This window comes from Monodon monoceros, unplaced genomic scaffold (genome assembly GCF_005190385.1).
Source record: "Monodon monoceros isolate NGI ecotype Baffin Bay Population unplaced genomic scaffold, NGI_Narwhal_1 Super_Scaffold_8, whole genome shotgun sequence".
NCBI lineage: Eukaryota > Metazoa > Chordata > Mammalia > Artiodactyla > Monodontidae > Monodon > Monodon monoceros.
This window is the reverse complement of record NW_021703785.1, coordinates 11,951,866-11,978,177: the sequence shown is the minus strand read 5'-3', so window position 1 is coordinate 11,978,177 and position 26,312 is coordinate 11,951,866. Positions and strand designations below refer to the sequence as shown.

General features: G+C 48.3%; 1 protein-coding gene across 4 annotated transcripts in view; it reads left to right on the top strand.

Annotated features, from left to right (window-relative positions):
- The window catches only part of FARP1 (FERM, ARH/RhoGEF and pleckstrin domain protein 1), a 292,071-nt gene that overhangs the window by 243,376 nt on the left and 22,383 nt on the right, over nt 1–26,312 (top strand). For all 4 annotated transcript variants that reach the window (XM_029209915.1, XM_029209911.1, XM_029209914.1 and 1 more), the window contains exons 15-17: nt 440–529; nt 1,586–1,719; nt 21,812–21,893. In XM_029209915.1, coding sequence (XP_029065748.1) covers nt 440–529; nt 1,586–1,719; nt 21,812–21,893 — 306 coding nt within the window. The remainder of the gene's footprint in view (nt 1–439; nt 530–1,585; nt 1,720–21,811; nt 21,894–26,312) is intronic.

Below are 26,312 nucleotides of genomic sequence, written 5' to 3'. Positions count from 1 at the left end.
CTTCCATTTTCTGAAAATCAATAGCACCAGCCCACGACGCCCAGGACAAAGGCTGCTGTGCTTTCTGTTTCATTCATTTCCTTGAAGCCTGCACCACTCTATTATCCTAATTAATTAGATTTTCAGGTGCCCAGTATTGAATGAATAGTCCTCAGTGACAGCTAACACACCCATTCGAGGCCTTTCACTGCGGGTGGTATTTACATGGAAGGAAACATTCCTAGGCAGTTTTCTCATCATAGAAATCCATTTTCTATCCTAGTTCCTCTCACACCAAAAAAGGAGAATAGATAAGAGTTTATTTAGCCTTGATACCAGTCAACCAAAGATCGTAAGTTAGCAACGTATCACTTTAGTTAGGACTTGCTTATAATCAGGACATGCTTAGAGACTTTAGGCCCAAATGATTATGTCTTCTTTCTTTTAATGGATTTTGCAGAGATTTCCAACTGACAAAGCGTACTTCATCGCTAAGGAAGTCTCCACCACTGAGAGAACGTATCTGAAGGATCTCGAAGTCATCACTTCGGTATGTGTAGCATTTCCCCTAAAGCCTTAGATTACATAATTTATCTTGCCTGATACTCAGCTTTAGGAGACAAGCTGGATCTAATTAAATGTTGGGTTCTCTGACTCCAATTAAAAGAATTTTGGTTCTGGGTTGTAGAAATTAGGCAGTAGTAGTATGTTTAATTTGGAATATGCTCTAAAAAGCTTTTATAACTGTGATTTTTAAGTGCAAAGGAAGGAAGTTTCTAAAGTGGAGAAATTTAAAATGAAACGTTTTACTCTCTGCCTGCACCGATGGAGAACATTTCGTGCTTCGCCCTTTATTTTTGCTTGATGGAGACCTCAGAGGCGAATTAGAAGCCTTGTTTTATCTTTGCCAATAAATTGAGCCATGTCAGCAAAATCTACCCAAAAGACTGCCTTTTTTTAATCAGTCCTGTTCAGTCTTGGAAACAAATTCAAAGCATGGCAGATGACTTCATGATCCTGGATTCTGGGAAGGAACCTAGCCCACTGGAGGTCAGTTGGAATCGTTGGGTTTCTGTGCCTCTAGGGCAGCCGTGGTGACCTGGGCAGGTGCTCAGCAATCATTGTGGGACCCACCTGGACTTCAGGTCAGCGAGATGAGTAATGTGTGTGAAGGCAGAGGCTTCACCTCTCTGGTTCAGCCATCTTCCTGCTCAGCATTTCAGCGAAGGAGCAGAGATGGAAGTTTCTCAAGGACTAAACCAGAGGGCGTGAAGTGGTATAACTCAGCGATGACCCAGTGAGCTGGCCATAATGGAAGTTTTGATTTCAGTATCTGCCCACTTCAGAGATTTGTCCCGACTTCCACAGTCAATTGGTAACAAACTTCAGGAAGCGGTAACGAAGAGATGGGTACTTCTTACCCCACCTAATGAAAGGAGGGAAAGCAGTAAAGCTTGAAAGCCCCTGATGCTCTTGAAATTCTACAGACGCGGCAGGAAAGCCCTTTAGCCTCCACGCGTGGTGGGCTGCAGCGTTACGTCTGAAGAGTTGCAGACCTTCATCCTTCAGCTTAACGCCCCTAAGAGTGTCCTCTTTTTATTCCCAGTGGTTTCAGAGCACAGTAAGCAAAGAGGACTCCATGCCCGAAACCTTGAAAAGTCTCATTTTCCCGAATTTTGAACCTTTGCACAAATTTCATACAAACTTTCTCAAGGAAATTGAGCAACGACTCGCCCTGTGGTGAGTACAATCCCGTGTTCTGTCTCGCACCACCAACTCTTTCTTTCTGTTTCTCAGTTATTTTTATGTTGTTCCTTATAAGCAGCACCCATGAGCTAAGATAAAGCGAGAAGCTGGCTTCAGACAAGCCAAGCTTACGGTGATTTCCTGTTAAATCTACACGTGTTAGATCTCATCCTGGATTCCTTTTCCTTTGGCTTACAGTTCTTCAAAATGCATGTTTTCTGATGATAATTAAATGAACACCACAGAATACAGTAACTTCTTCTGGAAGGATGATGCGGGTTATAAAGGGTAGAGGCAAAGGAGGGACTTGTAGGGGGGTTGGTAACATTTTACTGGTGCTTGCTTTATAGTCATTTAAGTATTATACGTCTCACGTAGCTTTCAGTGTAATATTTCACAGTGTTTATAAAGAAAAATAAGAGCCCCATACACCACACACACACATACACTTTTACCTTGAATCCCACTGCTAGGAATTTATCTTAAGGGTACATTCTAATATGTGAAATGACAAATGGCAAAGAGAGCCGTAGCAGAATTAAAAGATTGGAACTGACCTAAGTATCCAGGAAGAGCAGGCTGGCTAAAAATAATGTTAAGTCTGTTTATTAAATACCATATAAAAGACTGATATGTGAGTGCAAAAATTCAGGAAAAACTGTCTGTACTGTAGAATGCAAAGTCTGATGTACCCTTGGCCTAAAGTGGAGTCTTTTATAGAAAATTCTTTTTCTAAAAATTATTTATTTGGTTGCGCCGGGCCTTAGTTGCAGCTTGTGGGCTCCTTAGTTGCGGCACGTGGTCTTCTTAGTTCAGCTCCAGGGCTCCGTAGTTGCGGCTCGCCGACTCCTTAGTTGCAGCAGGCGGGCTCCTTAGTTGTGGCATGCGAACTCTTAGTTGTGGCACTAAGAGTGTGGGATCTAGTTGCCTGACCAGGGATTGAACCCAGGCCCCCTGCATTGGGAGCATGGAGTCTCATCCACTGCGCCACCAGGGAAGTACCCTATAGAAAATTCTTACGGGGTTTTTTTTTTAAAAGACATGTGTAGAAACATGAGGAGTTGTCTATCTACTAAACACACATTTGAAAAATGCCAGGAGATGATAGCAGACATTTTCTGCTATGTTTCGGGTGGAAGTGGAACCCACTGTTTACTGTATCCATCCTCACTACAGGTGAGTTTGGTTCAGAGTGGTCTCGTGGGTGTTCAGTGACTGTTAGGGCCTGCAGGAGCTCTGGACGAGGTGGTCCTGCCCCAGGTGATTCCAAGCACGAGATTCAGGCACCAGTTAACAGGCTCGCAGAGCTGCTCCCTGTGTTGGGAAGCAGATGTGCTCAGACGTCTGACTTTGTATGTTTTTTATGCCTGGAGATATTCAAGTGCAGCTCTCTTTGCTGTGATAGAAGGAAGTAGGAGACTTCACTCAGATGCCCCCGGGAGGGGAGCACAGCCAGGACGGAGAAAGAGCAGGTAGAAAATCAGCTTCACTGAAGATGGGGAAAGACTGAAAATGCCAGTTTAGAGTCTGTGCTATGAATGCAAGAGAAATACCACTTTTTGAAATTAAAAAAAATATTCTACAAAATCTAACTTTACCTTCCCAAAATTTACTGGAAGCCTTTCGATTGTGTTCTGCCATATCGTCTCCTCATTCATACAAAGTTGAATGGTGCTTTCATAATGGAGTCAAAGACCTTCCAGCTCTGGAGAAACCAATTAACAGTTCATTTTCTGGCCAGTGAGATGTGTATTAATACAGTCTTCCTATAGGCTCAGAGCATCTTGAGATGGTATCACTAGAGCAGTTTTGGTCCACATGGCAGTTGATTTAAATAAGGTTGGGGAGGGCTTCCCGGGTGGCGTAGTGGTTAAGAATCCGCCTGCCAATGCAGGGGACACGGGTTCGAGCCCTGGTCCGGGAAGATCCCACATGCCGCGGAGCAACTAAGCCCACGCGCCACAACTACTGAGCCTGCGCTCTAGGGCCCATGTGCCACAACTACTGAACCCACGTGCCACGGCTGCTGAAGCCCGCACGCCTAGAGCCTGTGCTCCGCAACAAGAAAAGCCATCGCAATGAGAAGCCTGCGCACTGCAACGAAGAGTAGCCCCCACAACTAGAGAAAGCCCGTGCGCAGCAACGCAGACCCAGTGCAGCCAAAAATAAATAAATAGGTAAATTTTTAAAAATAAAATAAATAAATAAGACTGGGGCGGTCACACACAGGAGACGTCCTCCGCCGGCAGCACCCTGGCAGCCCAGCATGGGGGCTTGCGCTAGCTGCTGCAGAACAGCCGTTTCCTTGCTTCTTGTCCTCTCAAGGGAAAGAATTCAGACGAGAGGCATAGAGCAGTTTTAAGTATCAAGAGTTTTGTTAAAGCAAAAGTATGCTCCTGAGAAAGGACAAGAGCGGGCTGTCTGGAAACCAGAAGCAGTCCCACGGTGGGGGTCGGGTTGGGTTTTTTAGAGCAGTGGTCCCTCCCTGTGTCCTGCGTCATCTGACTGACAAGTTGATGGACAGCTTTAGGTTATTATTACTTCTCCCTTAGTGCATAGGTGCTTACCCATAAGCATCGAAGTGAAACACGGTGGGGGGAGGAACAAAAACTGCAATGCTAATTTATTATAATTACGGCATAACGAACCCCGCCCTGTTACTCTGAGTCACCTTTTGGGTCTTGCTGCGCCTGCACCCACCTGTTCTGGCAGTTCTATCTTGCTTGGTCCTGATATGGCTGGAAACTTAGCGGTGGTCCTTGACCACAAGAGGGAGGACCTCTGGGCATGTTCTGATCACCAGTGTCCAGATGGGGGAGGGAAAGATGATCCCCATCCAGGACGGGGCGTGTCTGACTACCTAACACTGCCACCAGAGAACTTGGGAGAGCTGTATGAAACATTTCATTCTAGGAATGACGCCATGCTCTTGGACTTATCTGTGACCATAAATCTTTAGCCCTTATCTGTGAAAGGATATCCAATGGCTTAAAAAGCACCTGCTGTCATTTATTTCCCATAGAATTTTCAGTAGAGTATCGTTCAGAGATCTACAATTTTATTCATGCTTTCCGTGAAGATACCAGAAGCTCAAAGCTAAAGAGAGAGCAGATCGTCAATACGCAGCTCAGTTGACTTGACGTTCAGTAGCCTTACAACGGTGGACCCACACCAAACTGATGAGAGTCAGTTACTGGGGGTCATTGTAAAAGCCTGCCATTAAGCTCAGCTAATTAGTTCATCAAGGGCATGAGGAGGAAGACCTGGCTCGGCAGGGATTCAGGGCAAAAGGTTGAGTGTGAATGAGTTCAGTGTGAGCCAATAGAATAACACAGAGAGAGATCAACGTCTGTCGGATCTGTAGCTCTCAATATTGGCTGCTCATTAAGATCACCTAGAACCTTTAAAAAAAAAAAAAAAATCTTGATAACCAGGCAGAGCCCCAGACGGTTGTATCAGAATCTCTTGAGAGGTAGGCCCTAAGCATCAATAGTTCCTAAAGCTTCCCAGGTGATTATTCCAACGTGCAGCCAAGGTCAAGAACCTCTTCCATAGACTCTACCTCATTAGAAGGAGACCAGAGCATGGGAAAGGATTGCCCCTTGAAACTTGAAGGCTCTGAGCTCCGTCAGAATACCGTACCCAATTCGGAGTTTCACGTTTGAAATGGGATAATAGTAGAATGCATTTCATTTTTTAAAAATTGTTGGAAGTATGGGCATTTGGCCTAAAAGGGAGAAGATTTTGGAAAATAGGATGGCCCTTTTCAGGCTGGTTGTATGAAAGAGGGGCGTCGGCATCATCTTAATTGTACCAGAGGACAAAATTTAAACAAAGGAGTGAATTTCCAAAGAGGCACCTTGTGTCCGAGTATAGAAAAGGGTTTCCTCACAGTAAGTGCAGCTTGGTGATGAGAGGCTGCCCTATGAGGTAATGAGCTCCTCTGCCTCGGGGTTTCTTGAGCTGAGGTTGCCTATTTCCAGAAGGTACTTATCTATTGGGCGAAACCCCAAACCTGGCAGGGCATCAGGGTCACCTGAGGTTGATGGGCCAGGGAAGTTTTGAAAAAATACAGACTGCCAGGCCCCACCTGGCCCTCCTTAATTAGAACATTGGGGTCAGACCCAGAAATTTGCATTTTAAATTGCTTCTTGAGATGAGACTTTTCTGAAACAACTGTTGTAGACTGCCTGTGACACACTGAAGATTCTCTGATTCCTTGGTTTGCATTTGGCATATAACTCTGGTTTCTTCTATGAGCAATGACTGAATGAGTGAATGAATGAGTGCATGGGTGAGCCAGGTGGGTGGGTGGGGGAGTGAGCTGGTGAGTGTCAGGCTTCGCCCGCTGGGGACTTGCGGTCTCAGAGGAGGAGGCAGGCTTGTGGGGCAAGGAAGGCCAGGCCCTCTCGTGGATGAGTGGGCCATGTCCAGTGTGGGCAGAGGGCGTCACTGGCCAGTTCTGTCTTGGAGGACACGTGGGCCATTAATGCCCACGCAGAAGAGGCAAGCCATGAGCAAATATGTTCAATGAGAAGAATGGATCACATGGAGTTTATTAAGAAAGGAGTTTGCTCCGGGTTATTGACTGACAGACTCGTGTGTGTGTGTGTGTGTGTGTGTGTATTGATACTCTGAGATGGGAGATGTGGCCTGGCTCACGTGGCGTGGGATGGCTGTGCCTGCGTCCTCCATCACGCCACCTGAGGTCCACATCCAGCTGTCCGTGGCCTTGCATGGCCTCGTTTCCTCACCTGTAAGGTGTGGGGTGCAGTCTCCACAGGGCCGTCACACCAACTAAATGGGACAGTGTCTGTAAAGGGCTCGATGTCCTGTCCCACACAGAAAAAGGTGGGGAAGATGGACCATTTTTAATGTTTTTAGTATTTTTTTATCCATTTTAAAAAATTGTTTAATACTTATCCATTCACTCATTCATTCATTTTGGCTGCGCCAGGCCTTGGTTGCAGCGTGCGGACTCTTAGTTGCGGCATGCAGCATCTAGTTCCCCGACCAGGGATCGAACCTGGGCCCCCTGCGTTGGGAGCGTGGAGTCTTACCCACTGGACCACCAGGGAAGTCCCCAGACCATTTTTTAATGTAAACTTCTATAAATGGAAATCTTAGATTTAGAGAAAAGTTGCCATGAGAATAGAATTTCGGCACACTCGTCTCCCCTCCCCTCCTACTGACGTCAACTCCTTATATCACTGGGCACATTCGTCAAAACTAAGGAACCAGTGTTGGTTCTATTAAAAAGCGAAATTCGAGTGAGTAAATTTTGAAAGTCTGATTGGCTTTATTAGACGATTCATGAACGGGCAGCATTCCATCTAGCTAGTAGAGAGGAGCTCCGAGGAGCTCCAGGAAGGGAACGGTCATTAAAGGCAAAACAAAGAATAAAAAACATTATTTCGGACGTAGGTAACCTACCTGGGGGGCAGAAGGGGTCTGTGTGGCAGGTGATCTCATCTTCGTTTGGGGATTGAGAGGGCCCACGTGCCAGATGACCTCATTGGTGCTGACCGGAAAATTCCTGACTGACTGGCAAGGACTACATTCCTGGGGGAGGTTGTAACTGCAGTTAGGTTAGGTATTAGGTCTTGGTTTTAGCCCAAGTAACTCCACTTTGGACCTGTCCTTTCTCTCTTAACACTACATTATTATCCACTAAACTCCAGACTTTATTCAGTAATAATGTTTTTAATTATTGTTAATAGAAAGAAGTCTAAAGTTTACAATGCACCTCAAGGTCCCCCAGATTTGGGGCTTAAATATCACAGCCACCATGCCTTTCTTTGCAGGCCTAAGTTAGGTTGTCATATACTTCCATCAGCAGTGGCAAATCATAGGGCAGAAAAATTACCAGGAAGTTTTCCCAAATGATTCAACCGGACCCCAGCTGAGTAAACACACCTGCCCCTGTCCAAATGGTGCGTGCTCCTAAGTTAACACACCTGAGAAGAGGCTGGACCCTTTCGTTCTAGCCCAAGCCCAAGTTGCCCTGTTCCTTCAAAAACAAGGAAACAGAACAGGTTCGGTGACTTCTGAAAACATGCAGAACGCTTTTCCTTTTGAAAGCAAGGACGTTTTACTCAGCTGTTCAAATGCATTCAGAGAAAGCCACTAAAGGTCTTTGGTCTTTGGGCAGGAACCCCAGATTCCAGCCCTGAAATGACTGACAGGTGCTGAGGGCAAACTGGCCAAGTCGTTCCCGAGAGATGGATGCAGACCTGCCCTGGAACAGTGCGTCTTGGTGGGTTCTGCTGGGGACGGAACTCGGCTGACAGCTGGCGGGGAGCTGGGACCCAAGGAGGGGCATGCAAGGAGGCACTCGGCGTTGGCTGTGGGCACACAGCTTCGAAGAAGGATCAGCTGGGTTTCTTTTTTTAGAAGAACCTTGAGGTAGCGTCGTCGCTTGGTAGGAGAGCAGAAGTTCAGGCAAGAGGGCTGGAAAGACCCCCATATGGAAATTCACCAAGTCTCAGGGCTCGTGGGACAAAGGGGAAGCGAAGGGGAGGTCCCTGGAGCTTTGAGCCTGGCTGACTGGGAGGATGGTCGTGAAATTAAAAGCAACATGGAAGAAGAAAAGGGAAAAAGCAAGTAAAGTGGAGGGAAGAGGGGCTTGTGCATCAACTTCGAGGGGTCAATAATGAAGCCGTACAGGCAGTTGGAAACGCCAGTCTCCGACTTGGGAAAGAAATCAGACGCAGTGGTGTAGATGTGGAAATTATCCACAAGAAGAATCAGATCTTTAAGGAAGAGAATGTTGAGACAAAAGAGAGCCAGGGAGGGCTTCCCTGGTGGCGCAGTGGTTGAGAGTCCGCCTGCCGATGCAGGGGACACGGGTTCGTGCCCCGGTCCGGGAAGATCCCACATGCCGTGGAGCGGCTGAGCCTGTGCGTCCGGAGCCTGTGCTCCGCAACGGGAGAGGCCACAACAGTGAGAGGCCCGTGTACCGAAAAAAAAAAAAAAGAGAGAGAGCCAGGGGCAGAATCTTGTTGAATATACTTTGGGGGGCACCTTTCTATAATCATGGCTTATGGCAGAGCAAGAGCCAGCAAAGGAAGCTGGAGAAACCACCAGAGATTTGAAGAAAGAATGAGAGGGCGGGGGTGGAGGGTGCCAGAGGGGAGCGTGATTTGGAGAGTGAGGCCCAGGGGGCAGAGATGGTTTGAGGCTCCCCAGGGTGCAGGTGCAGCCTCAGGATGCTGGGGGCTTCTCTGGGGAGGAGAGACAGGACGAGGGATCAGGTGTGCATGCAGAGCGGAAAGGAGGCTCCTCTTCTGGGGCTGTGGCAGTCTTGCAGGCTGTGATGAGCTTCCCTGGCGGAGTGGTTCTGTCTCACTGTGGCTGAGCTTGAAGTGGAGTGGAGACGACTGAATGGGTGAGAAGATCGTTTGTATCCGCCCCCAAAAGTGGGACATCTTTACATAAAGAAGCACCAGTGAACCATCATAGAACAAAAGTGAATAGAATATTTTTCTTATCATCCTACCAGCTCTGGGTATCATTGAGAGAAAAACATAGGGATTCCTCAAAAAAGTCAATACAGAATTACCATATGATCCAGGAGTTCCACTCTTAGGTATCTACTCAAAAGATTTGAAAGAAAGAACTCAAAACAGATAACTCATGCATCCGTGTTCATAACAGCGTTATTCACAATAGCCAAAAGGTAGAAACAACCTGACGGCCATTGACATGTGAATGGATAAACCCAATGTGGTCGATCTATGCAATGGAATATTATTCAGCCTTTAGAAGGAAGGACAGTCTGACACCTGCTACGACGTGGATGAACCTTAAAGGCATTATACTAAGTGAAGTAGAAGCCAGGACAAATACTATATGATTCCAATTCTATGAAGCACCTGGAGTAGTCAATTCATGGAGATGGAAAAGAGAACGGTGGCTGCCAGGGGCTGGGTAGAGGGAAATGGGGAGTTAGTGTTCAGGGCATATGGAGTCTCAGTTCGGAAAGATGAGAAAGTTCTAGAGAAGCCTGGTGCTGGTGGTTGCACAGCAATGTGACTGTACTTGATGCCACTGAACTGTACACCTAAAAAATAGTTTTGAAGGGAAATGCTAGGTTGTATATATATAGCCACAACTTTTTCAAAATAGCGAAAAGAAAGTCACAGGGAATCCAGTGCAGGATAAGACCAGAGCCTTCAAAACAGTGCCTTGCACACGAGGGCCACCACGCCTGTGGGCTCTCTGTGGGCACTGCCAAGCGCTTCCCTGAATTAACTTACTGGAACCTCACGGAGGGTGGCAGGTGCGTCTGCCGATTGAATTGCCTCCATTCTGACCCAGTCAGCCTTCGCAGCCAGGCCTGGATGGGTTACATTGAACATAAGACCTCCGTTTAAAGCTAAAATGGTACCTAAGCTGAGAGCTCAGCTCTTGTCATCTTACTGATTCAGAACGCTGTTGAGGGTGGGTGGGGCTTACCTGTCCAGGTGCCTTTCCATCTGAAGGCGGACCTCGCAATGCCAAGTCTCGCTTCTCGGCATCTTCCTCATCCTTGGAGGCTCTTTTCATCTCCCATTATAGTTTCCGTTCATGGCCCCACAGCTCTGTGAGGTCCATGGGCTTTATTTTAAACAGGTAGGGAAGTAAAAACAGGCTTTTTTTACCTTTCTTAAGTGACCCTGTGAGGGGTGTGGTGAGCGATCATCCCAGCGGGTCAGATGCTGTGCTTTTATTCTGAGGTGGAGACCTTTGATGTTAATTAACACACTGACTTCTCTGACCTGTGTTTGAACTTGGGATCATTATGGGAAATGCAGAAAGGAGCCCTGTGACCGGGCAGCCTGTTTTCATGAGCTTGTACACCTGAGGGTCCTGTAAGCAGGGTGGGCAGAGACGCTGTTCTTTTTACCAGCCCCTGGGGGCTGCAGTGGCCACCACTCCCAAAGGCAGCTAGCTCGCCCTTCCGTCAGAGCAGTTTCTCACAGCATCCTCTCTCGAGAGGGGTAGCATCCTCTTGTGGTTGAGGCAGGAGCACATGCCTGTACCACACACATGCACATGCCTCCCCCCGCTTTCAACCCAGAGAAACACACGTGCACATGCCTCCCCCTCCCCTCCCTTCAACCCGGAGAGTCTGCCCCCCACGCTTCACCTCTGGATCACCGAGGATGGACCGGACCCTGGCCACCATGCTTTGGAGAGGTCGCCAGTGGCTGCTGGTTCCTGCCACGCCGTGCACCACTGGCTGGCTTTGCCCCTGCAGGTAGTTTATGTGAAATGAACGCTTTGGTTCCCCCCAAAGTTGATGTCGATGGACCGTTTCCCACATCCACATAAGGAAAAGCTCTGATTTCTATGATATTTTGCTGTTGCCCAAGATCAAAATATTTGTAAAGGTTGACTGTGGAGAACGCCTGTAATTATCTCACGGAGTAATCATTCCCACCCCACACGCTTTCTTCATGGCTGGATAATTCTTATGGGCGGCGGGCTCCTGTCTTCACCGTGGTGCGCTTAGTGCCGCAATGACTTTACTCTTTGAGAGTAAAATCAGCTGTGGTGCCTTGTCTCTTGGAACGTTCTTGTCTGATGTTGAATCCCACTGCCTCGCAGCCTTGACGTGCTCCCAGCGTTCCAGCCGTCGTGAGTTTTTGTCATGAGCAGGAAGTTAGGGTGATGACCCCTCATGTCAGGAATCCTGAATCACTCTTGAATCCAGCAAAGTCGATTAACCGCATTGATTTTTCCACCTGTAAAATTGACTTAGCCCGGTTCAGACGCCGTGATTCCTCCCTCCCTCCTTCCCCGCTAACCTCCGGCTCTCCTCCTCTGACTTCCCGAGACAGTTACTGGTCGCCCGCCCCTCACGGTTCACCTGGAAGCTCAGCTGCTGACGCGCACGTCTTAGCATCTGCCGAGACGGTCGTCTCCTCGGGGGAGGCGGGGGAGCTATTCCTGTGTCCCTTAGACTAGGGTGGAACTCGGGTGATATTTGCCTGTCTGAACGAATGTATGACTTCTCGTTGGTAAACTGCATCACAGCTCTTGCTAAGGCTCATTTTTTGTTGTGGTTTTAAATCCTTTTATGCCTCATCTTCCACACAGATTCTGAGACAGTTCACAAATGGAAAACAATGTAAGACAAGGATAAACGAGGACATCTAAAGCTGCACTGTCCCATGCGGTAGCCACTAGCCACTTGGAGCGGTTTGTTTAAAATAATTTAAATTAAAAATTCAGTTTCTCAGTAACACGAGTCACATCTCAAGGGCTATGAGTCCCATGCGGCTAGTGGCTACGTACTGGACAGCAGACATAAAAGACATTTCCATCATCACAGAAAGTACTTTTTCACAGCAATGGGAGGTACAAACTATTGGGTGTAAGATAGGCCACAGGGATGTATTGTATAACACGGGGAATATAGCCAAATATTTTGTAATAACTGTAAGTGGAGTGTAAGCTTTAAAAGTCGTATTTAAAAACAAAAGAATGAATAGTACTCATTACACCAAACACAAGGACCAGCACACAATAAGTGCTCAAAATACAAATCAAATTCATGAAAATGTCTTGGTTTCCTCCGGGGTAGATCTTGAAGATTATTAAATTTGTCTGTTGTTACGTTTCAAAAACCCGAAGCAGAAGGAGGCCTGGCAGATGAGGACCGCAGTGCTTTTACACTTAGAAAACCAGTATTCACAATGCAGTGTTTGTGGCATTAATATTAATAATAAACTTCCATTAGTGAGCACTTATTACATGCAGACTCTTCATGTACCTTATACCATTGCCAGGTTGGCATTACTAGTCAAAATGACCACTCTGCTATTCCCACTTGATCTTCAAAATCAGGGGTTGGCAAACTACAGCCCGTGGCCAGATCTGCTCTGCCCCCTGTGTGTGTGTTAATAAAGTTTTATTTAGAACACAGCTGCGCCCGTCCTTTTCCCTATTGTCTGCGGCTGCTTTCGTGCGCCATCAGCAGAGTTGAGTAGTTGGGACAGAGCTCGGATGGCCTGCAAAGCCTACAGTACTTACTGTCTGGCTCTTTACAGAAAAAGCTTGCCGATCCTTGGTGAAAAAGAATTCCCCCGGGTGTGGGTGTTGTTTTTCCCATTTTATGATTGGGAAGATGAGGCTCAGAGAGGTCAAACTCCTTGCTCATGGCCACACAGCTCTTAAGTGACAGAGGCATGACTTGGACTTAGGTCTGAGCTGACCCGTCATTGGCGTCTTTGAAGCTGTGTTGTCGAAGCACAGGGTTTTAAACACCTGGAAGGGGGCTGGGACAGCATCTGCCATGACTCCTCATTCTTCAGAGGAGAGCATGAGAGCACGGCTCACCCTTGGCCACATGGCAGAAGCCGGCAGAGCCCCATCCAGCACCCTGGTCTCCAGAATTGCGTCCTTCCTTCCCGCTCTGGCTCCGGGAGATCAGCACCGCTGGCCCTTCTGCCCTGAGCACTCTCCAGTGGTATTTGTCCTCCTCTCGAAAGTGGCAGGAAGCTCGTGGCATCTGGTCACCACTCGCCCTATGGTGACTTTGTCTGCATAAGTATCGCCTTTGGGTCTAGAGTCTGAGAAGATGGATTTGAATTTTTTCTAATCCTAGAGTTTTTACGGCAAGATGGTCACTTTCGTTCGTTCAGCAAATATTTACTGTGCCCTTACTGTGTATTAGGCACCGTTCTCAGCGTTCAGTGAACCAGACAGGCCACAGTTTCCGTGCTTTGAGAGCTTGTGTTCCAGTTACATCTCTCCCTGTGCCCTGCACCGAGGAGGCAGCCAGCAGCAGCCTGAAAAGACTTGGAAGCAGAGCCCGGGCAGAGCTCCAGAGCTCCTGTTCTGTTTTCTACTCATGCCAGGAGACCATTGGGCATCTGACCCTTTTCCAGAACAGAAACCGTCAGTATTCTAGAGGTGTTAAAAAAAAAAAAGACCATAGATATGTATACGGTAAAACACCTTGCACGTCTACAGTATCTTTTAAAGCATTTTCCCTTAAATTGTCTCCTTTGACAATCCAAACAGTCTGGTGGGCCTATCGCCATCTCTATGCCTATGGAAAATAAGGCTCTGACAGGGAAGTGCCTTGCCAGAAGTTGTTCAGTGTAAAGCTAGGGAGGACCACACCCCACTTCTTTTTTTTTTTTTTTATAGATTTATTTACTTTATAACTTGTTTTTATTTTTTGGCTGTGTTGGGTCTTCGTTGCTGCACGCAGGCTTTCTCTAGTTTCGGCGAGCGGGGGTACTCTTTTTTTTTTTTTTTTTTTTTTTTTTGCGGTATGTGGGCCTCTCACTGTTGCCTCTCCTGTTGCGGAGCACAGGCTCCGGACACGCAGGCCTAGCGGCCATGGCTCACGGGCCCAGCCGCTCTGCGGCACGTGGGATCTTCCCAGACCGGGGCAGGAACCCACGTCCCCTGCATCGGCAGGCGGACTCTTAACCACTACGCCACCAGGGAAGCCCAGCGGGCTACTCTTCGTTGCGGTGCACGGGCTTCTCATTGCGGTGGCTTCTCTTGTTGCAGAGCATGGGCTCTAGGCACGCCGGATTCAGTAGTTGTGGCACGTGGGCTTCAGTAGTTGTGGCTCACGAGCTCTAGAGTGCAGGCTCAGCAGTTGTGGCGCACAGGCTGAGTTGCTCTGTGGCGTGTGGGATCTTCCCGGGCCAGGGCTCGAACCCGTGTCCCCTGCATTGGCAGGCGGATTCTTAACCACTGCGCTACCAGGGAAGCCCCACACCCCACTTCTAACTTTCCCTGGAGCCCATGAACCAGGCGGCAGAAGCAGTAGCTGTTAGCTTATTCTCTGGTGTTCTGTCTAGAGCAGTGCTCTCCAGTGGAACTGTGGTGATGGAGATACTCTGTGTCCGCGTTGTTCAATACAACAGCCATTAGCCACATGCGGCTCTTGAGCCCTTGAAATAGGGCTAGTGTGCCTGAGGAATTGAATTTTTAAATTTTATTTTAAGTAAAGTTAAAATTTAAGTAACCATATGTGGATACTGTATTGGACAGCACAGTTTTGGAGACGTAAAGGGGAGGAACTCTGAGTGGAAGACAGACAGTGGACGCAGTCTGCCTTTCGCATTAGGACCGAATGCCCCACCATCCACTTTCTTAGAAATCAGAGTCATTGATTTAAAACGCAAGACTCCAAGGCGGTTCTCTGACCCCTCCGCTCCCTGCTTCAGGCAGATCAGGGCTACTTCTCTTGTGTAAAAGCTTTTGCTTGAAGAAGATTTTCATTGGTTTTAAAAAGAAGACTGTGCAAAATGGGTTTAAAATCATTACTCTCAAAGTAAGCAATGAAACTCACTGGAGACAAGGCAGCGTGATCTACCTGGAAAACAGCTTGGAAAAAATACACAGTGGAAGGAAGTTAGAACAAGATATGGATCATGGGTGTACCGTGGCGGGGGGGGATGTGTGTACACTTTTTTTTAATATAAATTTATTTAAAATTTAAAATTTCATCTTTGTTTCAAAGGCGAGAAAGACACTGCGATCTTCCCACTATATTCTGTCCTGACTCAGCTTCCCACTGTCCACCTAGGGTCCCAGGGACAGCGGTGGTTGGTGATTGTTTCCTTTTAACACATGAGTAAAATTGCCTGTTCTCAGGCATAGGCAGGAGTTATTTTTCTTGGATTATCTGCTGTATTCCTGACGGTTATTAGTCCACTGTGCTTTAAGAGCAAGCTACTTTTTTTAGAAAAACAAATGATTTTTCCAGTTGCCTGAATCGCAGGTGGGTTTCTGCTGGGAAACACTTGAGAGCACTCGCCAGGCCGCTTATGAGTTTGAAACGGCCTTTCTGTTCGGCTGCGTTTCAATACGTGGCCGTTAACAGTACTGAACCCAGGTCTCGTCTGGGTGCTGTCAGGCCTGCCTATGAGTGGGCTGTAACTTGTGCCTCTTATTAAACAGGACCTGGTGTTAAAGCTCGGGAGAAGAAACCCCACCCCCCCCCCCATAGCTTTAAGCAACCCAGTGTAACTGAAGGCGGAGAGATGAGGCTGCCGTGTCCCACCTGCACTGAAGGACAGGATGGATCCCTTACCTGTCACTGCTGGAGAGAAACCGTGTACCCTGGCCCAGTGGGGACACCTCTCGCGCAAATGCCTTCCCCACAAGTGGGGATGTGAATTAATGTTCACATTAATGGGATTTTCCTCTCCAGGGATTTCAAAGGATATTGAAAGTCATCAAAGAATATTGAAATCCACAACTATTAATTACATGTGGCTAATATAAATATATACACACACATATAAAAATCTATTCCTTTGGCTAATTTGTTGGCTTTTTGAACCCAGTCACCCTCCCTACCCTACATTTTAATGGAAAATTTGTCTTTACTCATTTGCTCATTTACATATTATGCTTTTATTTACATAGATACACAAGCACACACAATCACAGCCTTTTTTTTTTTTTTTCTTTCCATCGAGAATCATAGGAGCCACAAGGAACAGTAAGAATTAGGGCATGAAGTGTGTTTTGCAAATGAGGCCTAAAAATTCACAAAGTTCAATCTGTTTTCCTGGGGTCCGAGAGCACCCCGACACAGAGCCGGGTTGAAAAAGTCAGCCTTCCCACTCCAGGCTGCATGGTTTGCTTTCATGTTTTAATCTGATGAGATGGTTCTTTGTTCTGAGTGGGAGGGCAGGGCCAGACTTCGGTCTGCCTGTTGCTGAGCTGCTGACCAGCTCACGTAGTGGTCAATGAAATGTTTACGGAGGGTTGGGAAGCCTCAGATTCCGTGTGAGGGTGTGTGTGTGTGGTGAGTGTGTATGTGAGTGTGTGTGTGTGTGTGTGTGTGTGTGTGTGTGTGTGTGTGTGTGTTCAGCCTTGTGCTGAGATAACGTGTAGTTGCTCCCGGGAGCACATTAATCGTGGTGTCCAGGTCAGAATTTAGCATCTGGAAGGCTTCTTGGTACATGGGTTTCCAAAGTGAAATTGTCAAAAGAATTTTCAGCTGCGTTGCCGCGTGGTAATTACCCAGACAACAAGTATGTGTCCCCATCTTCCAAACAAGGACTCTTTTCTTGTGAGGTTAACATCCAGAGGCTGTTCCGGAAGAGATATAATTACTTTTTTATGTTCTCCACGGTAAAGTGACCTTTTGTTGTTTTGGATGCGCTGCACGGCATGTGGGATCTTAATTCCCCAACCAGGGATCGAATCTGCGCCCCCTGCCTTGGAAGTGCGGAGGCCTAACCACGGGACCACCGGGGAGTCCCTAAAGTGACCTTTTAGCTCTTTACAGTAAAGCCAGTGCTTTGGACTTGTGGATTTGCTGGCATTAACATGTAGAGGAAGTGTAAAACACGACGGTAGTTCTGTACAGGGCAGCAAGAGCATCAGGTCTCGTCCCCTTTCCTGTGGGCTGATTCCATGTTCTGGAACCAAGCGGGGCTGGCACTTGCCGGGTGCTGCAATGGAGAGGGGACAGGGAGGGGGCTGAGCTGCCTATGCTGCTTGCATGAACTTCCCAGGCCCCAGCCTGTTGTCACCACATGGCCTAGAGCTGCCCCCCCTCGGTGGATTGACATCAGGGTGTTCCCTGCGCACAGGGGACCAGCGATGCTATCCCAGAGAAATTTCTAAAATGAAAGTAAAGACGCTGAAGGTTTAGAGAAATAGATAAGGTTCTGCTGACCGGCCGATGCAGGAAGGAAGGTCTCCTTGCGTCTGGGGTTTTAACATCAGCACGTTTTCTTTTAATAAGTAGCTGGCGAAGAAGAAAGGAAGCGAAGTCAATAAAGTTTGGCCTCCATCACCGCTCCCCGCCCCTCCTCCCAGTCTGCTTTGCTGCTTTTCGTTTCCCTTGGGTCGGGGTGCTCTCCATGAGAGGGAAAGGATTGTTCAGTGCTAATGGGAGCTGAGACGCCTGTTTCTCCCTTTGCTCCCACCCGCAATCCAGGGCATTCTCGCTAAAACATTTAAATTATGTCCTGTGGATTAACTAAAGACCTTTCTCACGTGCGTTGTCAAATGGCACGTCCGTTTGGAAGTTTTGGGGTCAGTGATTTAAGTTCCAAGATAATAGCTACAGACCTGGAAATCAAGTTTACATTGTGTCTTCCCTCCTTTTGCTGAAATCAGGCCGTTCTGGCTCAGCAGTTAGGTCCTCCTTTGTTGTTCAGATGTGGCGGGGAGGGAAGGAGAACTTTTCCTGTGATGTTGAAGGTGCGGGGTGGGGGTGGGGGGTTCTGAACAGCAGGAACGCCCCCACTTCGGGCGGGAGCTCCTTTCTGCCCCAGGTGTGTAAGGAGAAGAGCAGCCAGTAAATTCCCAGCCGCACCCAGACACACGCAGGATCCTCAGGATGGCCAAACGATAAACATCTCCATCGTGACTCGATTAATAGCCATGTGCCAAAAATCCAGAGATGCTACAACCCTGTGGCTGACGGGCTGGAATAATACTTGATCGCGAGCTGAGGGCTGTCTCGGGGGGAAGGCTGGTCCCCGTCAGACGCCTGAGCATTCTCCGCTGAGCCCATTTTGGGGGAGAATGTGACCCCGACGGCTGAGGATCAGGGAGGCGGACCAGTGTGGATAACCGAAGCTCGTAGCTTGAGGCTGACGCAGGGCAGCCACCTCATTAAGGAAGGAAGTGGAGGGAAAGATTGGGTTTTGGCAGCAATTAACTCTGCAGAATCCCCTGAGTTTGAGATGCCTGTGGGTCACTCATGCAGTTCCCTCTCGAAGGTATGAAATAATTACCCAGGTTATCGAGGCATAGATTTGGCATCGTGAATTGAAACCATGGGGAATAGAAGGGCTTGCTTAGGGAGAAGTAGAAAGCAAAGAGAGAAGATAACCAGGGCTGGATTCCCAACACAGAGGCATCTTAGGAGTGGCCTGAAGAGCAGAGCTTGGCAAAGAGGACTGAAGATCTGACCAAGATAGAAACCAGGGGGCTGGAGACAGAGGCTTCCAGAAGCCGGAGAACAGAGTGCCAGGACTTTGGGCGCAGCTACGCAAGAGAGAGTGACCAGGAGCAGAAGTGACAATACGTGCTTGCTTCGGTGGATTAGGTTAAGGCTAAACTTGCACAGAACCAATTCAGGGAGTGCTGAGGGGAGAATCCATATTTTAATTAGAGGAGAAGTGAATAGTAATTAAAGCCATCAGCCAACTTGTTTGTTTTGGCAGCTAAGAGGAAGCGAAAGGATTAAGGGATTCTGCATTGCGGTGGAAGAGAATGCAATAGGTAAAGAAAGCCAGCCCTAGGGGAGACGTAGAAGACCCTGGCAGGGGCTGGGAGCATCATGGGTACCCTCGCTCCTTTTATTTTATTTTATTATTATTTTTTAAAATTTATTTATTTATTTATGGCTGCGTTGGGTCTTTGTTGCTGCGTGCAGGCTTTCTCTAGGTTGCGGCGAGCAGGGGCTACTCTTCGTTGCGGTGCGCGGGCTTCTCATTGCCGTGGCTTCTCTTGTTGCGGAGCACGGGCTGTAGGCACATGGGCTTCAGTAGCTGTGGCACGTGGGCTCAATAGTTGTGGCTCGCGGGGTCTAGGGCGCAGGCTCAGTAGTGTGGCGCACGGACTTAGTTGCTCCGCGGCATGTGGGATCTTCCTGGACCAGGGCTCGAACCCGTGTCCCCTGCATCGGCAGGCGGATTCTTAACCACTGTGCCGCCAGGGACGTCTGTTCCTTTTATATTAGAGAAACTTTAATTCCCTAATGGGTCTGGGTGCCCGTCTCCCCTGTGATGTAATTCACAGCGTATGCTCAGTTAGAACCAGTGGAATATATGGTGTTGTCACTGCCTGGTTGGGGGTGGAGCTGGGAGCTAGGGGAGGAGCCAGCCCCCCTGTTTTGATGGGCCCTGAGTATTCTACGCCCTGGGCTGCTTCATGAAGTGCCTTCCTCCCTGCCTTCCTCTCCCCATCCTGAGATCCTTGCTGCATCAGAGGTTGAGCTGGCAGTTACGGGAAGCTCCAAATGCCGAGAGGGGGTCACTGCTTCCGGTGCTGGAGGCATAGGGCGGTGGCATCTCTGGGTGTAAATCATCACCCTCCGCAGGTGTTTTATTCCGCTCGGAGTACCTTTCACTTCCGTGCCCAGATTTGTACCTTTTTTCAGTCTGATTCTTCCTTTTCCTTCAAGTTGGCTCTGGCTCTCCTGAACAGTTGGTTTGAAGATATTAGCCAGGTTTGTCGTTGAAAATCATGTTGTTGTTGTTTTTTTGTTTGTTTGTTTGCGGTACGCGGGCCTCTCACTGTTGCGGCCTCTCCCGTTGCGGAGCACAGGCTCCGGACGCGCAGGCTCAGCGGCCATGGCTCACGGGCCCAGCCGCTCCGCGGCATGTGGGATCCTCCCGGACCGGGGCACGAACCCGCGTCCCCTGCATCGGCAGGCGGACTCTCAACCACTGCGCCACTAGGAAAGCCCGAAAATCATGTTTTAATTTTCTCTGGGAAATTCAGCGGGTAAACTGGCAGATGTGCACGGGTATTGCGGTTAGAGGTTGTATAGGCTGGGCTCCTGGGCTCAGGTACAAGCTCCCGCCTCGTGACCACTGACATTAGACACGCTGCTTCCTTTCTTTGTGCCTCAGTATTTAGCTGTTTAATGGGGGTGATGGTGGCACCTGGTCACAGTGCCGCCACGAGGATTCAGTGATGTAATGCACTCAGCACTGTAACCAGTACTCAGTAATCACCAGCTACCATTATTATTCTTCTTCTTCTCACTGCCGTTCAAGCCCCTGGACTATCAACATCAGATACAGCCTGGAGCCAGAGAGAGAGAAATATATACCCAAACGCTCTGTTAAAAGTGCCCACATCCACATACCCTCAGAAAACCATAATTCAAAACGATACATGTACCACAGTGTTCATTGCAGCTCTATTTACAATAACCAGGACATGGGAGCAACCTAAGTGTCCATCAACAGAGGAATGGATGAAGAAGATGTGGCACATATATACAACGGAATATTACTCAGCCATAAAAAGGAACGAAATTGAGTTACCTGTAGTGAGGTGGATGGACCTAGAGTCTGTCATACAGAGTGAAGTAAGTCAGAAAGAGAATAATACCGTATCCTAACGCACATTTAGAATCTAAAAAAACGGTACTGATGAACCTAGTGGCAGGAATAAAGACGCAGACGTAGAGAGTGGACTCGGGGACACAAGGGGGTGAGGGGGAAGCTGGGATGAAGTGAGAGAGTGGCACGGACATATATACACTACCAAATGTAAAATAGATAGCTAGTGGGAAGCAGCCGCATCGCACAGGGAGGTCAGCTCGGTGCTTTGTGACCACCTAGAGGGGTGGGATAGGGAGGGTGGGAGGGAGACACAAGAGGGAGGGGTTATGGGGATACACGTATACATATGGCTGATTCACCTTGTTGTACAGTAACAAATAGAAACTAACACAACACTGTAAAGCAATTATACTCCAGTAAAGGTTAAAAAAAAAAAAAAAAAGTGCCCACAGCTTTGTCATCTACCATCCAGGATATATAGGGGACCCCTGACCTGTCTCTGAACCTGGGACTCCCATCTTGCCCTCTTCTGGGTCATTCTCCCCATACCTACCTCCGTGCATGGGTCTCCTGCACTTCCTCAATTATATTTTTCTCTTCCCAAGGGCTTTTCACACAGCCCTTTGTCTGTATCAGACTAAGGGCTCTTGAGAGCCGAAACCTCGATTTTGAGGCTAAGTCTTGCTTCTTACAAGTGTCTGTTAGTCACAATCTGTAAGGAAGAATCAGTTTCATCAGCTTGTTACTGCAAGTCATCTCCACGCTATTCTCATGCTGAGAAAATCACCCAAGTGGGGATGGGAAAAGGAATGTAAAATGAGACCAAATTAAAATGAACAGAAAATGGCTCTTCCGTGTATCTCTTTCAAAGCACAGGTGGAATTCTTTGTCTGCAGAATGACTGGGGTAATTTCAAAGTCTCCTTCTGGCACTAACGTTCTGTGACACACAGAGAAGGGAGAGGTACAAATAGGTGATCGGAAAGGAAGACATAAATGTTGATACTTTGTCATCTGGGGCTGGCACACTTTCTGGTCATGTTTTCACTGCTAACACTTTGGTTTCCAATGCTTTGCTCGCAGGGAAGGCCGCTCGAATGCGCACATCAGAGGAGATTACCAAAGAATTGGAGATGTGATGCTGAAGAACATTCAGGGCATGAAGGTGAGCTGCTTGGGGATTTGGGAGAGAGAGTTCCCCAGGGAAAATAATGCTGAGGCTGCCAGAGGCCTTGTTTGTGATCCTTGCCCGTGAACACGTGGCCTGATTCGAGTCTGCATGTAGCGCAGCCCCGGGGGAAACTCTTCTGTCTCCTCTAGATAGTTTTATTTGGAAGCATAAAGAAAGATCCAGCCACTTTGGGGGAAGCACTTTCCGTTCTTTTCCTCTTCCAGAGCTCTGTGTTGTAACCAAAACACCAGGTATTTTCTGTGACTAAGTCATTCGAAACTTGTTTTTAAAAATTATGTAGACAAAACATTGGTTGACTGAGCATTTCACTTTTAGTCAGTTGTTTTGACTTCTTGCGGGTGTGACAAAGATATTGGATTCGGAGCTGTGTAGGAATTCCAGTCAATTCTGTGGCTTTCAGTTGGTTTATAAGGTGAATATATTTTTAACCATCCAGCAGTATCTACAATGATCCAAAAGAGCGAAAGTCTCCCCAGAGAAGTCAGTACATAGTGAACCAATATTCTGCCTCGTGTTTGAAATCTGCCCCACCTCTTACATCTGAAATTTTCATTTTTGCCTTTTCATTTTAATCCATTAATCATTCCTTTAATATGGAATGTTTTAATTCACATAATTTATCTTTTGAATACAAATACATCTATATTTGCATTTTAAAGCAATCTTTCTATATCTCAACCACCCATAGAGCCTTCCTAATAACCTTAACTAATAACTAAGAGCAAGCTTGTAACCCCCCAAAGAGGGCAGGTTGCTTGTACTGCCACCATGCAGCCCATTCAACCATCCGTCTGTGTGTCCACCCACAGGCCATGCATACTAGCTGAGCACCTATAACGTCTAAGGCACTCATAGAATCAAAGTTATTGTTGAGGTTTGAATTAACTCCTAAGAATCTAAGTTGTTCGTGTTCGATTTGTTCCTCTTAGAATCGTGTCTCCTGAGATAGGACAGTGGAGGCAGAGGAACGGGGCAAGGGGATGCAGAAAAGATAGGATCTGAAACTACTCGAGGGATTTCCTGTTGCTCTTAACAAGTTCAAGATATTATTTAACAGACCTGGAGCCTATTGCTCGCTTTTTCCTGGTGTTCAAAAAGCAACACTCCCCACTTTGGGCTGTACCAGAGAGAGGCCACGGAAGCCAGCAGGACTGCAGAATCCTATACGAAAAAAAGCGAAGAGTCATCTAAGGTGTTCCATGACAATAGTATTTTTAATGCCCTAAGTAAGGTGGATATACAAAACTCAGATGGAACAGTAACGGACATCTTTTCACTTTCCATGGTGGTTTTTATTATTTTATTTTTTAGAGCAATTTTAGGTTTACAGAAAAATTGAGCAGAAAACTCACACGGAGGTTCCATATTCTCGACACACACACTCTCTCTCTCTCTCTCTCTCTCTCTCTCTCTCTCTCCCCCCCTCCCTCCCTCCCTCCCTCCGGTATTAACCTCTTGCCCTGCTGTGGGGTGTTTGTTACAACCGATGAGCCAGTATTGATATATTATTATTAACTAAATCTGTAGTTTACATTCGGGTTCACTCTTCGTGTCTTACATTCCATGGGTTTCGCTAAGGGCGTAACGTCACTAACCCACCATGACAGCAGCACACAGGACAGTGTCACTGCCCTAAAAACCCTCTGTGCTCCACCCGTCATACCTTCCCTCCCCCAGCCCCTGCAGACCACTCATCTTTTACCATCTCCATAGTCTTTTCCAGAATGTTATATAGTTGGACTCACCCAGTGTAGCCTTTTCAGACTGGCTTTTCTCACTTGATAAAAATAGCCTTTTTTCTCTCTTGTATAACACGTTTCTGTTACTGTTGTACTTCCTAACTTTCCTCATAGAAAGCCTCTCTCCCCACGTTCTGCACTTTTTTTCTTGGCCCAGTTTGGTTTTTACCTTTTCTCATGGTGCTGCCTTCTGCCTGCCTGGGATGGGGGCTTCCAGCTGAGGCTTGGGCTCCTCCATGGACTTCGGAGCAGTGGCAGACACCTGCCAGCTCGGTCCCCGCCCCCTTGGGACAGCCCCAGAGTTCTGTTTGCCACCTCCCCTCATGTCCCTCTGGCGGAAGGGTGCCCTACGGTAGACATCCGTCCTCCTCTCTGGTCACCTAGCACCTAAGCCCTCCTAAAAATAGACCTGATTTCCGCCCAGGGCAATTCTTTCCCCGTCAGTCTAGTGAGTTGGCATTTTTGCACGTAGTCGGCTAACCCTCGGCTGCGCTGGCGTTTTAACCATTGTGCCGGTGCCACCAGCATTTGTAGCATGGACTCTGTGCAGGCAGAATAGAAATAGATGGAGAGGCTCGGAGAGCCTCTGGCAGCCTTTTGGAGAAATTGGGTTGTTTTTTTATTGTGGTTGTTATTGTCGGTTTTAAAGAATTTTTATGAAGGGTGGAGGGGAACAGCAGAAGGTTCTGGACATGTAGAAGCCCAGGTTGGCACTTTTGTCCAAAATGCTTCGGGTGAGCTCCAACTTGCAGTGTCTTTCCCGCTCATCCCCCCACCTGTGCATTTACCTGCACATGTTCAGGGGCTCAGCAGGGATGCTGACATCACCCTGCAGCTGTCCCCAGACCCTCCGCACGGGACCGAGGGAGCCGGCCAGGGGCTCCAATCCCTGCCTAAAAGTCAGAGGCTATCCAGATGATGATCTCTAGCCCGGGGTGTGAACTTTCAACTGGAAACATCTGCCCAGATGCCCAAAGGCATTTCACAGTCCACACAGGCCAAGGAGGCCCTCGCCTTTTACCTGGACCCTTCCCCTGCCGGTCAGGCTGTGACCTTCCCTCCCGGGCCCTGTCTTCCTGAGCTTCTACCGCCTGCCCCCTCTCCTCCTTCACCCTTCCGCTTCCCTCCCATCGCCTCTCAGTTCTCCTTCCCATCTGACTCACCAGGTGCCTCTCGTCCACCCGTCCTCCCCAACCACCATTGATATCGTAGACCGACTAGGCTCCAAACCCGCCTGGCCTCTCTGTGGTTTAGAGAATACAGTCCAAGCTCTAAACCTGACCGAGGAAGCCTTCTCTAGATGACCTTTCACCTTCCACCTCCCGTCCTTCACATTCTACTCTGTGCTCCAGTGACCTTGAATCCACCTCTCCAGGCACTCGGGGCCTTGCAAGACCCCTTTCTGAGCGGGGTGCATGCATTGGTTTGTTTGCTCATTAATGCATGCAGGCAGCAGACATCTGTGGAGCACCTATGGTGTATATCAGGCCCCAAGGATGTAGTGACAGGACAGACGCACTCTCTCAAATAAGGGACTGCACGTGTGAAAACACTGCATAGAGCTACACGCACGCACACCCATGCCACATACTTACATGTGCACGTGGCACACACACAAGTGAGGGCGTGTATAACTGGCAGAATCCAAATAAACTCTGGTTTGTCCCAGTGTCAACGTCCTGGTTGGGATATTGTGCTGTAGTTAGGCAAGATGTGAGCGTTAGGGGAAGCCGGCTGAAGCGTACGTAGGACCCCGCCCCCCGTACTTGTCTTTGCAACTTCCTATGAATCTATATATGTTTTTTTAAAGTCACAAAGTCAGCAGGGAGACCACGTGATAAAGGCTAAGATGGACAATAAGCCCAGGAGGAAAGGGAGAGCAGGGAAGGCCCCAGAGCTGGCCCTGAAGGATGGAGGTGGGGGGGGGGGCTGAGGGGGGTGTGTCTTAGGAGCAGAGCGCCCTGTGCCAAGGTTCTGGGTGCCAGGGCCCGGCACATTCAAGGGCAGGTTGTTCAATGGGTGTCCAGAGCGAGTAGCAAGAGGCCATGTTGGAGAGGCAGAAGGGGTTACATGCTAAGGGCCCCATGTGCCCTAACGACAACTCTGGAGTTTGTCCTGAGAGGGTGGACGTTCTTGTCGCATTCCAAGCAAGAGACGATGTGCGCATTTGCATTGGTGTAAGTTCCTTTTGGTGGCACTCGAAAGTCAGGTGTCAGGAGTGGAGACAGAGACCCCAATGGAGACACCATTGCAGTGGCCAAAACAAGGGCAGTGACCATGGGGTGAAGCCAGGAACAGGCTTGCTGTTTTTAGGAGGTAGAGTTGGCGGGACTTGGTGAAGGATTCAGAAAATGAGGGGATCTGGAATCTTATCCAGGTTTTCTGCCCTGAGTAGGCGGTTGGTGGCGGCACCCATCCTGGGGTTAGAGGATCACGGGGCAGCCTCAGTTGCCGCAGGGGGTGTTGGGTTGGTGTCTGGACTCACTGCGCTTCCCGCTCTTTGCGGAGCGTGGGAACGGAGGTGCCGGGATGGGGAATCCAGATGTGGGAGTTAGCAGCACACGGACAGTGAGCCCCCCTCTGGGAAATACTGATGGGGTAAGACGTGAGGACGACAGCTGCGTGGGGAGTTAATTCCTCCTGAACGCTCTGT